At 35.4% G+C, this 17,748-nt stretch overlaps 1 protein-coding gene across 2 annotated transcripts in view; it reads left to right on the forward strand.

Annotated features, from left to right (window-relative positions):
• The first annotated feature begins 4,293 nt into the window (after positions 1–4,293).
• Positions 4,294–17,748, forward strand: part of LOC121969801 (protein transport protein Sec24-like At4g32640) — an 83,366-nt gene continuing 69,911 nt past the window's right edge. For both annotated transcript variants that reach the window (XM_042520055.1, XM_042520056.1), the window contains exons 1-7: positions 4,294–5,484; positions 5,723–5,959; positions 6,156–6,230; positions 6,303–6,401; positions 12,409–12,520; positions 16,305–16,432; positions 17,479–17,598. In XM_042520055.1, the coding sequence (XP_042375989.1) occupies positions 4,510–5,484; positions 5,723–5,959; positions 6,156–6,230; positions 6,303–6,401; positions 12,409–12,520; positions 16,305–16,432; positions 17,479–17,598 (1,746 nt within the window). In that variant the 5' untranslated portion in view covers positions 4,294–4,509. The remainder of the gene's footprint in view (positions 5,485–5,722; positions 5,960–6,155; positions 6,231–6,302; positions 6,402–12,408; positions 12,521–16,304; positions 16,433–17,478; positions 17,599–17,748) is intronic.

Here is a 17,748-nt window from a genome sequence, read left to right on the forward strand (position 1 = left end):
CTTTATATGTAACGTGCTCTGAATCTAAATTAATTTTTTTTTTTGTAATTCAAGTATTCAACTCTTGCGATCGGATTAATCCTGAAGGTGACTAGTCTAGCTCCATAAAAATTTTTCATTAATCATCAGGATAAATTAGGAAGCACAAATGAGTCTTGGAGGACGATTCAACCCCATAAGTTTTTCAAACTCTCCAGGTATAATATACTCGGATAAGATTTGAACCCTCATTATATAAGGAGTCCGTCTTATCTTTTGCCATCACATCATAACTGACAAACCTAAATTGGTTTTTTGCTCAATGGTTAGAACACGTGGAATGAGTATTGGATCTTAAAATGTGATCAATAAGGGCATACACATTGGTTTAAATGTTAATATATGCCAACTCTTCAAAACATATATAGCTAATGTGTCACATTCATTTAACATTAATATTCATTATTTATGGTTTCATTCATCTTTATTTTTTATATCCAAAAATTATTTTCTTAATTTTTTTTTATAAAATCTGCTCATTAATAACATTTAAAGAATTAGACGTTATTAATGTGTGAGTCTTATAACACTTTTTTTATTTAATTAATATTAGGTATCCAACTTATACCGACTAATTCTTAGAATGATCAATTCGGTCCCATTAAATTTTTTTACCAGTCACCCAAGGTAAGAGTGTTATAACACTCATTGCAATAAAAAGGTAATAACACTTACCCCAAGGGCCCTTCCAGACTATCTCATGCAATTTGGAATAAAAGCAACCCACAGAGGGCTTTGTCCAATATAATGACTCTTTGAGTGCATATGATTTAAGTTATCATGTATAACCTTGGTTATGTGATTATCAGGTAATTAAATAATCAAGGTTATGAGAATAAAATATAACTTAATATTATTTGGTTCAATTTTAGATAATACAATAAAAACTTATTGATTTCAAGGTTAGTGTATAACTTAGTCTAACAAAATAAAATAAAAAATATAAATTAATATAATATTATTAATGATGATATATATAAATAAATTTGAATAATATTATATATATTTTTTATTATTATAGAATTTTTTTACAAATTTATTAAGCTTTAGACTTAATTTATTTAGTTTATTTGAAGTTGATTGATTTAATTGATCATTCCTTCGGGATGAATAGTTGGCTAGTACATGGTAGTGTTGCCACCATGATGTTTGGAGATTAAATCCCGACTAGTAGTTGGGTGTCTGCCCTATCCATGTACTATTCAACTATCAAAAGCTATTAGCTACTTGTGATTTACTTTTTTCGTGTTGGTTTGGGGATAGACTAGCGGAAGCTTTAGGGGCGAGCGAATCGCTTTTTGCCACTATATTGATTTAATTGACCAAAGTTTTAATAAAAAAATCTAAGTTAAAAAAATAATCATCCCTGTCGATGCATGCGATCGTGTGCCCGCCGTCGCCACCCTTGCTGCTTGGACTCAATGGGCGGTGAGCCGCCTGCCACCTCCAACCCCCAGTGTGCCTTCCGCAAGAAGGAGCAGTGGCGACACCAAGCCGACACCATCCCTGCTGCTCGTGCTTGACGACTAACAACGATTGGATTCTTGTTAACCTCGAAATCAAGGGAAATCTCATTTTTCCAAGAGAATCATATTCTAAGTCGAATGCTCTATTTGCTATCGTGTCGGACATACGTCATTACACGGAAATAAAATTTTTGTTAATAACCTTGATAAATAACTTGTAAAGATCTAGGGCACTAAACATGCAAAAAGCACAGCGGAAAAATTAACTAGATTCTTCTAGAAGATCCATACAAAGGAGATAAACCACATATACTAAGTTAAATTAGAAGGAGTTATACCTTTGTTGCATGCCCTTTATAATCCCGACAGTAACTTTTCTTTGGATGCGATCTCAGCGTGATCAAGTGTTCACGCCTCTACGGTATCCACACGAACAAGTTTCTCATCTGTCTCACGAACTCAAGAAATGGAGAAGAAAAATCAACCAAGGTTATGCTAGAAATCACAAGGAAGGTCTCGGTGGAGGAAAGAAGAAGAGAAGAAGACAAATGAACACCCAACACCCGCTCCTTCAATGGCCGAAAATCACCTTTTGTACTCTCATAGAATATCAAAAAGTCCTTTGATCTTTTGATCTTCTTTCATAAATGAACTCTTAGTCATCTTTCATGAAGAGTCTTTTCATCTTCTTCTTTTGCCTGATCAATTCATGTAAAAGACCTTTCCTCTTCCTTGGTGAATTCAGGTTCACCCTCATCAATACAAATTGACTTCATGAGTCTAATTCGAATTGGACTCAATCCAATAATTAGATCTAATTGAGTCTAACTCAATGAGTCTAATTCGGATTAGACATAATCTAATGATCCATCATATGAACACATCTCTAAAATAATTTGTTCTTTGTGTGTGACCCAATAGATTCTCGTAACATTGTCAATGTATCTAAATCAACATTTTAGATATATAAGCAATGAGTAGCATCTAGCTACCCAAGTGACGAGAAAGTTGAGATTCGACCTAAGCTGTCCGTAGCTATGATCTTGTATGACTTACAACTTCTATCCTTGATATCTAGATTAATTAATGAGGCATATATAGACTGTGTTATTTTTTTTTTATCAATCTTTGTGTTTCTTGATATCTAAGTAGACACACTCAAACAAATAAACTTAATATCTCATATTGACTTATTTGAGTATGATCATGCATTCTTATGCCCTACTAATCAAGAGGCTCACAGATATCACTTTCATCATATGGAAGGGATAAATCTCATCTACATCACTCACATCCCTCCACATAACTTATTGTATACCTAGTGATCGACTTTATAGTCCAGCTTGTTACAGGTGATGTTTGCCGATGCCAAAGCACACAACTTCTTATTTAAGGAACCGTAGTAACTTTAGGTCTAAGGACTATTCATACCAATAATCACATGAGAATATTTATGACACTTATATAACGATTCATGAAACATTCTCATGGTGGGTCATTCAGTACATATTCTCTAATATATACCTATGTGTTAACATGATATCTCATATTCATGATTTGTGAGATTAAGTCATCCGTTGACCTACATGCTATAGGGGTATAAATGAACCAAGCCGTTCATGAGATATTCGAAGCTCGATTTGATAAAAGCTCGCTTGAGCTCATTTAATGAGGTTCGTTAAGATAAACAAACCAAGCTCAAGTTTCGCAATATTCGGCTCGTGAACATGTTAGTTAAGCTCACGAATAAACTTTTAAATAAAAAAATAATAGTTTTGATATTGAATTTATAGATTTTATACTCTACTTATGAAACATATATATAAATATATTAAATTTATTTATTAGAATAAAATTATAAATTTTAATAAGAATATTATAATTTTCTCTAAATATATAATTTAGTTTTTAATGAATATTTAAATTTATAATTTATATTTATTAAACTCGTTTAGGTTTGATAAAAGTTCAAATAAGCTCGTGAGCCATGTATATATTTGTTAAATAAAACTTGAGCTCGACTCGATTATAAACGAGCCAAACTCAAACATTCAAGAGTTCGGCTCGACTAGGCTCGATTACACCCCTAACATGCTAGTCTTAACACATTAATATTGTCCTTATATATTAATACTTGACTAGGAATAATTAAGAGTAGTGTTTATATATATTTAAAGACTCCCACTATCAATTCAACTAATTGATATGTTGTACACTAGAACCTATTATCCTATGACATTATTATACTTATTTATTCAGTACTGAACTAAAATAAATATAATATCCAATTTTATATTTTATTAATTAATAAAATATGATTAAAATATACCTTATCAATCATCTCATAATTGGTACTAGGGATAATACTAACATAACTAAGAGCATCACCAATAACTTTAAACCAAACACACTCCTCATGTTATAACACTCGTTGGAGTAAAAATATGATTTCGATTATCCCAAATGGTCTGATATGAAGGAGGCTCCACGATAAAATGCAAGCAGGAGACATTTTATCCCTACACAATGCCCTTTATACAAAGAAGATTGATACTTAATAAAATATTTAATATTTTATACCCATTAAAAATTTATCTTAAAATCTATTAAAATAAATATCCATACAAATGGACGTGGATGCTCCAGCCTCCAGGCCACCCTAGTCACGTGACTCGGCCCCTTGCCCATGGCTTATGCCACGTGACTGAGTTCGCTGTTGGTTTCGTGGTCGAGCGAAACCCCCTTAAACGCACCTCTTCAGTTCTCCACTGCTCCAACGCACCCGTCGCCGAACACATAATTGTGCCAATCAACTCTCGCCACATCCGTCGTTTTCCAATATTCACCTCCTAACGAATTTGCGCTGCCCTATTGACGCTCGCCTGTTCCGACCTGCGTCCGCACCATTTTAGCTCCTCTCCCGTCGTCTGCGTTTCAGATCTCGATCTCCTCCCGTCTCCGTGATCTGGAGGATTTTCTCCCCGATTGAAGTTCCAACTACATCATGGAGTCGACCTCTCCGCCTTTCGCCCTGGGGCCTCCTAGGCAGCGTCCAGGGATGGTGCCCAACGCTACCAGCGTCCCTCAAACTCCCCAGATCGGCCAACCGATGGCCTCCTCATCCATCCCGCCTCCGTTCGCGACGGCTTTCCTCGGCTCCTCCCGCCCAGCCCCTACCCCTTTCGCATCCCGCCCGCCTCCACCAGGGGCCATCCCACAGGGACCGATCGCCAGCAACGGGCCTCCAAATTCCGGATTTATTGCTCCTCGGGCCTTCCCTCCGCCTTCAGCACAGCAGGCGCCGGCTTTGGCCGCCTCGTCATCGATCAGGGCGCCCCCTCCGTCTGTTGCACCTACTCAAGGTTCGGGCCTCCGGCAGTATCCTGGAAGTCCACCTTCCGGGGCTTCCATGGCAGCTGCCGCATCTCCGTTTATGGGCCCTCCAGCATCTCAACAGTTTGGAAGACCGCCTACCTCCCAATCACCCTTCTCTGGTCCTCTGGCACCACAGCTTCCTTTTGCTGGACCACCGTCCTCACAACGTCCTTTGGTTGGATCGATGAACTCACAACTGCCCCTTGCCGGACCGGCTACCTCACAGTTGTCCTTTGGCGGACCGCTCTCTTCGCAGTCGCCTTTTGCAGGACCACCCACTTCCCAGGCGCCCTTTGCAGGAACTCCAACTTCACAACCGCCCTTCACTGGACAGCCTACTTTGCAGCGGCCCTTCGCCAGATCGACCACCCCTCAGCCACCCTTCGCCGGGCCGCCCACCTCTCAGCAATTTGGTGGACCACCCACTCAGACATTTACCGGTCCGCCAATTTCACAGTTTGTCAGTCCACTAACCTCGCAGCCGTATTCATCTCGGCCATCTTCACCATCGTATATGGCCACTCCATATTCACAGCCATTTTCCAAGCCTCCAACCGTGGGCACTACTTTTGCTTCTCCAGTTTGGCCATCTCAGCCAGGACAGGTAAGGGAAATTTGTCTTTTTTTTTACTTCGAGTAAGAAACTTTCCTCCAATTTGAATGTAAATTGTAAATCATTTTCAGAGATTTGGATTCTTGCTTAGCTTTGTTGAACTACTAAAAAGGAGTCTCATCTATTCTATAACGTACTTGGCTGTCTAGCTGCTTAGCTTTGATTTAACTTTTGATTACTGTATCTACAGAATTAAAGTTGTGGTTGGCTTCTTTGAATTTTCTTTTAGGTGGTTCCTTCCTTGCCTGGTAATGTGCAAGCACCTCCTAGGATGTTTGGCGTGCCACCAGGCATGCCAAGTCAACAAATTCCTCCAGTCCCACCTGCTATGGGCCATTCAGCCCTAGCAGGGCCTCAGGTCTCCACACAGTCAAAGATAGATCCAAACCAAATTCCTCGACCTTTGCCAAGTTCGTCAATCACACTATTTGAAACTCGTCAGGGAAATCAAGCAAATGTACCTCCGGTATGTATTCAAAGGTGTGATATTTGAATGTTAGGATTGTGCATCTACCTAATGCTATTGGGTTCATCTTTGGAGTTTCAAATGATGTGCATTTTCTACTTTTAGTACAACCGTGACATTTTTTCTGACAATGATGTGCATTTTCTGATTTTATTACAAACATGGATGCTTTTCTGACAATGTTATGTTTTTTAAGCCTGCAACCAGCAATTTTGTTGTTAAGGATAATGGAAATTCCAGCCCTCGTTTGATGAGGTGCACACTGAATCAGGTGCAGTTTTAGTTAATTTTTATTTAGTGATTGTGATTTTCTTTTGTTATAAATAAATTATTCTCATGACAGATTCCATGCACTGGGGACCTTCTAGCTACCTCTGGTATGCCTCTCACCTTAATGGTGCAACCCTTGGCACTTCCACATCAATCGGAGGAGCCTATCCAAGTAATAATAGTATTATTATTTTTAATTTCTTCATTCACCAACTAATAGTCACGACTCACAAATACAATTTATTTTTGCTGTATCAGTACATAAATAGGACCAGTGTTTTAGGAACATTCAATTTTTTTTTGAAGGAACTTGCTTAACAATTACTACTCAAAATATTAGCATTTGAAAATTGTATGGATTAACAAAATAATCCTAAGGTGTGGGGGATAGGTGGAAGATTGGAAGAAAAAAGCTTTCTATTTTGAGTTGTTTATATAACTTTTTTTCACTACCATTGTGCATTCATATTGATTCCTAATCACAAATATCATAATATACAGGAGAGATCAATATAGAATCCATTAACTCATACTGATTTATGCAAATATTTTATTCATGATTATGAAGAATAGGTCAATTCCATTTGGAAGCCCACATGGATCATCAATTTGTGCCATCGAAGATAATTGACACAATAAACTATGTTAGTCCCAACATAGAGTTTAAACATTTCTTGTCATGCCCCAGGGGTGCAATTCCTGCTCACTGGAAGGTACCCCACATTCATATGTATATATATAGTATTTTCTTTATATAAAAGGAAAATTGTACAGATAAAACAATAGATGAAATAAAATGTAAATACAACGAAATAAAAAAACCAAACCCGGAATAGCAGCAGTCTAGATCTCTGAGCAACTCTATGTAAAGCTAAAACCAACTATAATATCAAAAACATACCTGCGAAACTGGAGGCGAAGGGAAGCAAACAATAAGCGTAAATGACTAAGTGGGTAATTAGGAAAGATGTGCATCAATTTAATCTTATTTAAGAAGTCAAGGAAGTAGAGTAGATCTCAATTTCTTATTATAACTTTAAGTTCTTCTTAGAGCTTTGCATTTATATATAAAAGTATATTTATAATCATTTATCATTTTTATATTGAAATTTAGAATTTCAACTTTATCATCATTTGTTATCATCAATTAAGATAACTGCTCAATTATTACTATTTAATCAACAAATATATTGTTCATCAATGGTATAATATCAACATTGACTTACAAATGAGACTTGCAACTAAGGGATACTGGGCTTCTGGACCGCTCGCCGCAAGTACTTTCCGATTTACCCTAGTGGCTGGTGGGAAACTTCCGTGGTGCCGGGCCGGTCACCACATGCTTGACGTTACCTAGCTTAGTTAATCAATTTTTATTTATTTATTTATTTTTTTATCAATGGTATAATATCAACATTGATAAATATCACAAATAATATGATCATCAATATGTATATATATATCATCAATAGTCTACATATGATAAATCCACTTCTAAGAAGTGAATCACTAGAGCCAATTGTGTAAAACATCATTTGATGTATGGGCTAACAACCCCCTCACCGGTGGAATGCATAATAAATACTGACCGTGGGCGAACACACTACCACAAGAACATGTGGTAGGTCCAACATTCTATTCTCGTATTAGACTAGGCTTGGAGTTTTCAGTTTTAGGATTTCATTTTATCCATTTATCACAATTATTCAATTTTCAGATCTTATCAACCTAAGTTAACCTCATATGAAGTATGTTAATTCATTTAAGTATCATTATAGGGTTCGAGGTTAAAAGTGATAAAATAAGAAGCTACAAGTATCAACAAAAAGAAGTAGCAACAAATAGGAAGGTCAAACAAATATAAAGACAGGACTTTAGATAAGTAATAACCAACTTTAAAAGCCTTCTTGGGACAATTATTCTTTTTCCACATGGAGAGTGGATAAATCATTATAGCAAAAGGTGATTACACTCACCCAGCCCGTCCCCAGGTTATGTGAAAGGAGGTAAATCACAAAGTTAGCTTATAGCCGATCGTTACATGGCTAGGGGTAGGAGAGATTTTAGAAGTGGATAAATTATGCATCAATACTAGGTTGTGTTCAAATTAAAATATTGACTGATTTCCAATCACTTTTTAATCTTGTTGGCTTTTAATTGGGTTATCCATTTTGGCTTTCAGTTAAGTTGGGTTGACTTCAATAATTTTTATTATGAACAGTTAAGTTCCTAGCCTTGCTTGGTTAAGTCCCTAGATCCAAGGTTTAAAATCTTGACCCGTGCCGAGGTTTCGGTCCCAGACCGGAACGATACGGTTTCGGTATCGTATCGTGCGGTGCTAATACGGTTTCGGTATTTTTTTATTTATATATAGTAGTTATTAGATCAATATATTTATTGTATATAATTTAAAAATAAATTGTATATTGATTTTATATAAGTTCTTTATTATTAAACAACTTAATATTGTTAAAAAAATAATTAAATATAATTTTCTTTAAAGAAAATTGATCTATCAATCATGGTTTAAAGTGCTGTGCCGAAACGGGCGAAACGTCTCGTTCCGCTCGACGATCGACACCGGCACGACCTCGACACAAGACCCACGACAGGTGTGACGTGTTGCGCGACCTCGTGATCACAACAGAAGGGTCGCTCGACCCTGCAACAGTAGCGAAGAGGTCACATAACCCTTTCGCTGCGGTCGTGGAGGCATCGTGCGACCTTGCGATCACTGCAGAGGGGTCACACGACCAATGTGGTCGCATCGAAGGAGTCATGCAATCTCCGCGACCATGGTTGGTCGCGCAACCCTGCGACAACACCGAAGTCGTGCGGGCTCGCGAGTGGTGTCAGATTTCAGATTTTTTTTAAATTAAACTTAGGTTAATTTTTTTAATCAACTCCTAGTTCTGGTGGAGATAATCTAAAGAGACTTTATTAAACCCTAATAAAATTATCTAATTAATTTTATATTTCATTTATTTTAATTTAAAAATTATAATAAAATTTTATTTATTTATTTATCTATTTTCATATCTTTTCCTTTTTTAAAAGATTATTTTTTTATCTTGTTTATTTTTAAAATATTTATGTTAAATATTTTAGTTTTTAATTAATATATTTTATATTTAAAAAATACCGAAACTATATCGGCACGACACGATACGATACGGTACCGAAACTGTATCGTTCCGGTCCAGGATCGAAACTTCGGCACGGGTCGAAATTTTAAACTTTGCTATTAATAACTCGAATTAAAATTGATACATAACTTTTATAGTTCTCCAATGTCCAGATTAAATAATCATAATTATATAAATTAATATAAAATACTATTTTATATATAATAATTATATAAATTAACTATTTATTTATTTAATAATTTAAATAATATATATTTAAAATAGTAAAAAAATTACAATATCAATTAAACATTAAAATAGTAAAAAAATATAAATAATTAAAAAAATATCAAAATATAAATTTGATTTATTATATTTTTTATAAATTTTTTTAGATTTTTTTTAGAATTTTTTAATTTTTTTTTAGAATTTATAAATAAAATTAAATATATAAAAAACAGTTTCAGAATATTATTTAATAAAATTTATAAAATTTTTAAAATTTTAAATATATTTTTTATATTTTATTGAGATAATTTAATTCGGATTTATGAAAACCTCTTTAAAATATCACATTTGTGAATGAGAACGAGAATTGTTTGATTTATTAAAGGAATATTAGTTTTGCAAAGTAACCCTCCCCGGTGCCCGCATGCCCCCAACGCCTGCGACGCCCTCGCGCACTCGACGGCGCCGGAGGTGTCCGGCGACGCCTCAGGTGGCACCGGAAATATCCGGCGACGCCTCCGGTGGCACCGGAAATGTCCGGCGACGCTTCTGGTGGCGCCGGAAGCGTCTCGCGCTTTGCCATCGCGTCGCGACGCCTTGCAGATGCCATCGCCCGTGATGCAGACGCCCAACGGACGCCTCCGACAACGCCGAGCCTCCGACAACGCCGGAGGCGTTTGGCAACACCCTCGGCGGCATCGAAAGAGTCCGGCGACGCCTCCCTGCTACTCAAGACGCGCGTGCGTGACATGCCAGTTTCGGTTTGTCGACGGAATGGTAAAAATCGTCCGTGCCGGGCGGCACGGAATGGTATTTCAATCGTTGCCTAGATGATCATAAACTTCATCTTTTTAAAATATCTTTCTTGAAATTGTCATCAACTTTTGTCTAACCTTCATCACGTTATAAAGCTTCTTAGTCATGACTAGTATGTCTTCAACTTCAACATTATCAAGTGTCCTAGTTAGCTTTTCCTTTATGCAGTGATATTTTTCTACTTTATGTAACACACAAGGTTCACAATCTCAAGCACTTCGATATTGCGCTGACATTTCAATGTATGGTGCCGGTGATGAATTTGAAATGGAAGGAGTAAATAGATTAAGAAGAAAAAGAAAAAGAAAAAGAAAAAAAGACAACTATTCATATCTGGTTAATTTCAGTCTTTGCTTTTCATCTAGAATGCTACAATTTTGACATTATTTTGTATAGATACAAATTACACAAAATAAATAACAATCTTATTTCAATTTTAGCATGCAAAGGGATGACAAAGTCTAAACATGAAATGATGCTTGCTGATATTATTAACACACCGACATCTAAGATATTGTCACAGGATTAAGTAGTACGAGTTTTAGTAATTTATTGGAACTGAGTAGCATTGAGTTTTAATTAATTATCAGAATGATACATTTTGACCGTTTTACGTAACATGATACGAGATTTTTCCATGCTTGACATAGTTAATGTTTATGCTCTATTTTAAGGGGCATTCTTAGAATTATATGTGATATTATTATATATATAGATAAAAAGCTTGGCATAGGGAGTATTTATGCTGTAGCTTAAGGTTAGAGTGATAGGCATGGTTGGAAAATTTGGTCAATTCTATGAGGATCAGTCAAATTGGATCAAGATCAACATTGGATAATCCAATTCCAACTGATTTCTTGGTCAAGTATTTGAGAAATCCTTGTATGTTTTAAAGAAATCAATCTTAATAATGAAATTGCAGTATAAATCGATGAAATGAGGTAAAATTAGTGGGAATGAGGGACAAGATGAACAAAATTGTTGATTTTGCTGGTCGACTTGGGAATCTTCCACTAGCGATGACAATAACATCCATGAGAGCTGTCGAAGCGCTGAGAACTAGCACTTTGTGAGCATGACTTCTAAACCATGGAAATTGAATGCACCCAAGGATTGTTGCCATGTAGTGTCTACGAGGAGGAGAAGCGAACATGTATTTCCTTTCTATGGCTTTTAATTTTAATAACTATTAATATGTATAATATTTTTACGGTAGTTAATTTCTTTACTTTATTTGTGCAGTAATCAATTATTAATAACCTATTAGCCCATTAGTCTATTCTCATTTAATAAATTCAAATTAAGTTAATTAAAACTTATTTAATTTTATATAATTTAAATCATACATATTTCAATTGTATCATTTAATTAAATCAGATTTAATTAAATAAATTGATCAATTTGTTAATGTAATTTGATGAAACAAGATTCAAGTGGACAAGAAAGATTTTAATTTAGTTTACTGAATGCTCTAAGATTTAATTTATTTAAACTAAGTTGCATCATTTTTAGGTTTTTCAAATTAAATATAAGACACATCATTCTTTTGTTATTTATTTATTAATATCGTTATTATATCTTTCCATTTATGATTTTCTTTTTTTTTACATTTTTTTACCAATTCCACCTATCCAATTGATCCGATGTGGCCGATATCTAACTTTAGAACTTCTGATACTATTGTTATAACAATGTGGCTTACATATAAAAGTTAGATGATGACTGATAACATGTTCCCATTGTCCAAAAAAAAAAAAATCAACAACACGTAACTAATTGTTAATCTGAAATTGTTGAAATTGTTTATGCTTCCTTGACAAACAAAGTAATATCAAGTATGTCTCTTTGTACCTTTGGCAGTTCTGAAATCCCTTTCTATCATGTCTTTTGTAGTTAATTTCCCTCAGTTAGTGCTAATGCCTTATTCTGCCATAATTTTAATTTCTAATTCATCTAAATGGATTTCACATCTATTTTTTAAAAATAATTTCACCTTTCTGGAAAATGCAGGTTGTCGACTTTGGTGAAAGTGGACCTATTCGGTGTTCTAGATGCAAAAGTTATATAAATGCTTTCATGAGGTTCACTGATCATGGGCAAAAATTTATTTGCAATTTATGTGGTGAGTAATTTACGCTTAGTTTGGAATCACAGGCATCTCATTTAAACTCTTCAGCTTCTTTATCTTTTTCCTTCGTTGTTTTAAACACCAGCATGGTCTGGCCAGTTTGACTTGTTTAACCAAGAACATTCTATTTTGAATCATGAAGAAAGGCAGAATTTAAAAAATTGGTCAAACACACTAAAACCTGCCTGAACCAGCCATAATCACAAGCCAATTTGCACAAATATTTGTAAAAATATTTTTGTTACCTCAAGAAAGAAGAAACTCCTATCCTAAAAAAAACACAGTGAATTAATAGATTCATAACAATTAAAAATGTTAATTTCAGATATATACAACAACCAAGTCTTATCCCACTAGGTGGGGTTGACTATATGAATCCTTTTACGCCGTTGAGCTCTATTTCCAACTATATCATCATCTATATTTAAATAAAATTCAAGTCTTTTTTTTTATCTTCCTCTTCCTCGTTTGATATGCGTGTTTATCATAGTTTCACATCGCTTAACTGGAACATTTATTGGTCATCTAAGTATATGCCCGTACCATCTTAAAAGTGTCTCGGAGTTTTTCCTCAATAGATTCAATTCCGACTTTTTCTCTAATGCTCTCATTTTTTATTCTGTCCATTTACGTATGTTCACACATCCACCTTAACATCCTCATCTCTGTAACTCTTATTTTCTACTCATGTGCTCGAGTCATAGCGCAACATTCAACTCCATATAACATACCAGGTCTAACTACAGTTTTGTAGAATTTTTCTTTAAGTTTTAGAGGTACTTTACGGTCACATAAAACACTCGACGCTCTTCTCCATTTCAACCATCCTACTTGTATTCTATGTAAGACATCTCTCTCAATCCCTCCATCATTTTGTAAAAATGATCCTAAATATCTAAACTTCTCGGTTTCGGGTAACTCGTCGTCTCCTATCTTAACAATTGTCTCATTATATTTAATATTGCTAAACTTAAATTCTATATATTCTGTCTTTAGTCTACTAAGCCTAAAATTTTTCCCTTCTAGTGTCTCCCGCAAGTTTCTATAAAAAAAATTAGTTTAGCATTTATTCCTTTACGTGTTTCATCTACCAAAATAATATCATCTGCAAACAACATGCATCACGATACTGTCTTGAATATGTGTAGTGTGTTCGTCCATAATTAGTGTAAAAAGATAGAGACTTAGAGCTGATTCTTGATGTAACCATATTTTTATTGAAAATGCTTCAGTTACTCTGGCTGAAGGCTTTACTCTAGTCGTTACATCTTCGTACATATCCTTAATTAGTTCAATATATATTACGCTAACACCTCTCTTTTCTAGAATTCTCCATGGACTCTATCATAAACTTTTTCTAAGTCAATGAATACCATGTGTAGATCTCATTTTTGCTTTCGATATTTTTCAATTAATTGTCTAAGAAGATGTATAACTTCTATTGTCGACTTTCCAAACATGAACCCAAATTGATTTTCGGTTACCATGATCATCTTCCTTAATATTTTTTCTATTACTTTTTTCCAAAGTTTCATGGTATGACTTATTGGTTTAATACTCCTATAGTTTGCACAATTTTATATGTCTCCCATGTTCTTATATAAGGGAACTAGAGTACTTATCCTCATCAGACATTTTTTTCGTTTTCAATATCATGTTAAAGTACCTCTTAAACTTAAAGGTAAGTTCTATAAAACCGCAGTTAGACCTGCTATGTTATATGAAGCTGAATGTTGGGCTATGACTCGAGCACAGGAGCAGAAGATGAGAGTTGCAGAGATGAGGATGTTAAGGTGGATGTGTGGACATACGAAGATTGACAAAATAAGAAATGAGAGCATTAGAGAGAAAGTCGGAGTTGCATCTATTGAGGAAAAAACTCCGAGAGACACGTTTAAGATGGTACGGACATGTACTTAGACGACCAATAAATACTCCAGTTAGACGATGTGAAACTATGATAAACATGCATATCAAACGAGGAAGAGGAAGACCAAAAAAGACTTGGTTAGCAACAATAAAACAAGATAAAATTTATTTAAATATAGATGATGATATAATAGGAGATAGGGCTCAATGGCGTAAAAGGATTCATGCAGCCGACCCCACCTGGTGGGAAAATGCTTGGTTGTTGTTGTTCAATATCATGTTAAATAATTTTGATTCATTTGGCATAATGTTTTGTAATATTTCATCCAAGTCATCCCAAAATCTTGATTTGGTAGCTTCATCTAATCCTACTTGCGGTACATATACGCTAATTATGTTCATAGTTTCTTTCACCACTATTATCTTAAGGGTTATAATTCTATCCTCTTTTCTAACTACTACTATAACCTCATCCTTTAACGAACTATTTACAACAATAGCCACTCCATTTCTTGCATTAGTCTTTCCTGTGTATCATAACTTAAAACCCGAGTTCTCTAGCAGTTTTGCCTTCTCGCCTACCCATTTTGTCTCTTGTACACACAACATACTAATTCTTCTCCTAATCATTGTATCTACTACTTCCATTGATTTACGAGAGTCCTTATGTTTCATGTTCCAAATCTTAGATTATTAGTTTTCCTATCATATTTGTTCTTATCCAGCCCATGGTGTAAGAACTCTTGCCTATTTAACACTACACTCAAGTTCTCATGGAGATGTAGCGGTCCTTGCCGATACATTACAGTTGGACCTTGTAACGCGAACTCTTGCATATTTAACATTACACTTGAGTTCTGGAGATGTAGCGGTTCTTGTCGAGAGGTTACAGTTGGACCCTACAACACGTTCCTTCCGAGGAAGAACCTAGCATTAGCACAATAGTTTAATGAATTCATTCATTGAATATTTGTTTTTTAACGATGGCTGGTAACCTAACACAACCCTCCTCTTTTATCTGGGCTTGGGACTGATCATGACTAGGTCGTCACGGGCGGAGTTTAATTTCAGATTTATGACAGACCAAAACATCCAACACTAGATCTTAAAAAACATGTCAAATTTTGACCCATTTAAATCCATATATGATGTAGTCTCTGGACATTGAAGATATGGGATCTCTTTTAATCTTTGTAACATTGAAGAGAGAGAGAGAAATACATCCTAGAATTTGGATTGTGAGGAAGAACGCATTGTATTGTGACTTATGAAAGAGATAAAGAGAGAAAAAGGACATAGATGCGAGGTGATGAATCTTCAAAAGAGAGGCATAATTTGGATTAAGAGGAAGAATGTTTTGTATATCCTGTCGTAAAAAGAGATAAAAGGTACATAGAGAGGTGAAATAATGAATCTAAAATAGAGGGGGAAGAGAGAAAGGGGGGCAGAGAGAGGGAGACATTATTTTAGAGTTTGGGAGAAAAAGGGATGACAACACTGCAAATTCTGCCTGATGCAAATTCTTCGACAACAATTAGATAAATGGCATTCGAGCAATGATTTATGCTATCTATGCTTGAACTAGGAACCCAATATACTTGCTACCTAATTTATTATAGAAATCCAAAATTTATGATTGGACATGCAAAATAAAAATTCTCTTGGTTAAAAGGAAGGGATGATCATGATATATGTAATATTCAGCCATCCATTTTAAATGCATATTCCATTTTTGTGCAGCAGGGTTATGTAAACCTGCAATAGTCAACTGGTTAAACCAGTTAGGTTTTTAAAATATTGGTTTTCCTCAGCTTTAGCCTTTTTTGTGGTTGTCTTTTTTGTGCACTTCAGTACATCTTTATTGTATTCATCTTTAGTTGTTTAATTTTTTGGTACAAATCTTTTGCAGGTTTTACCAATGAAACTCCACGGGACTACTACTGTAATCTTGGGCCAGATGGTAGGCGTCGTGATGCAGATGAAAGGCCTGAACTTTGCAAAGGAACAGTTGAATTTGTTGCTACGAAAGAATACATGGTTTGTTAATTCTCAGCTGTTTTATATTGTGTTGCTCTTGAAAAATAGGGAACAAATAGGAATGACAGTGTTGATTCTCATTGTGTTTTGTGGATAAAATCATACTATTCTCATTTGTGTTCCTCTCATGGAATGGAATGGGATTCCTCGTCACTAGTTCTAATTTAACTTCTTCACTTGGAACCTTTTCTGAATTCGAAATAGCTCGAGAGGTGACAGGATCCTCCTATGCTTGTATCAGGGAAGAATTTCTCTAGTCGATTCCTTGATATGATGGTATTTCTTGAGGATGAGATGTGAAAAATGGGATGGATTTGGAGACTAATGATTCTTTGTAGTTGTATGTGATTGCTCTAATGTGTTGAGTGATACACAACATCCCCAAACTGAGTTGCCAACTTCTTGGTCTGACTTTGTTCGATGGACTTTTGAGTGGCGAACTTATAATTAACATAAAGAATTCATTGATTCTGAAGGAGATCCATTGGTGCTTCCTTCACTATTGGGCTTTGGAGTAGGCAACCATGTCAAGACTCATAAACAAGAAAGTAACTATTGAAACTAATGCACATTACTTAAAATGAAATACAGACAAGGTAAGGCAAAGATGGTTGCTAGTAGTACAAATTCTCAAGAATTTTTTTTAGCAAAAGAGCAAAGAGGTTGGTGTTGTATATGCTCTTATAATAAAAGAAGCCAAGGAAGAAATTGCTGCTAAGGCTTTGGTAGTTCCCTTAGAAATCACTATATTATTATTTTTTTTTGATGCGTCTATAAGAATTACCAAGTGATCTTCCACCAATGTGTAAAATTCATATCATGTCAGACTTTATATCAGGCTCACAATTGCCCAATCTACCAACCTATTGAATGAATCCAAGTGGCCTCGTGACTGTATCTGCAAAGGCTACACCCTTCTTTTTGCTTTTATGGGCATTTTACTGGTGCACAATGAGAAATTTCTATATGACGGCTATTTCATAGAAAAAAATCATGTGCTCAATAATTAGTTAAACTTGAGTATCTAAGCCTTTATCTGGTTTCAGGTTCGTGATCCCATGCCTGCTGTCTTCTTTTTTCTCATTGATGTTTCACTGAATGCTGTACAAACTGGTGCAACTGCTGCAGCTTGCAGTGCAATCAGTCAGTCTCTGGCGGATCTTCCTGTAAGTTCTGATTCGTTTGGCTATTTCTTTTGTATGCCTTATGTAACTACACTTTGGTAGCACATTGGCGGATGTTTTAGAAAACAGTTCAGTTTTGAAGAATGTATGTGGAGTTTATTTTATCCTCATTAACTGCCTAGACTTTGCCAT

This window comes from Zingiber officinale, chromosome 4A (assembly GCF_018446385.1).
Source record: "Zingiber officinale cultivar Zhangliang chromosome 4A, Zo_v1.1, whole genome shotgun sequence".
Classification (NCBI taxonomy): domain Eukaryota; kingdom Viridiplantae; phylum Streptophyta; class Magnoliopsida; order Zingiberales; family Zingiberaceae; genus Zingiber; species Zingiber officinale.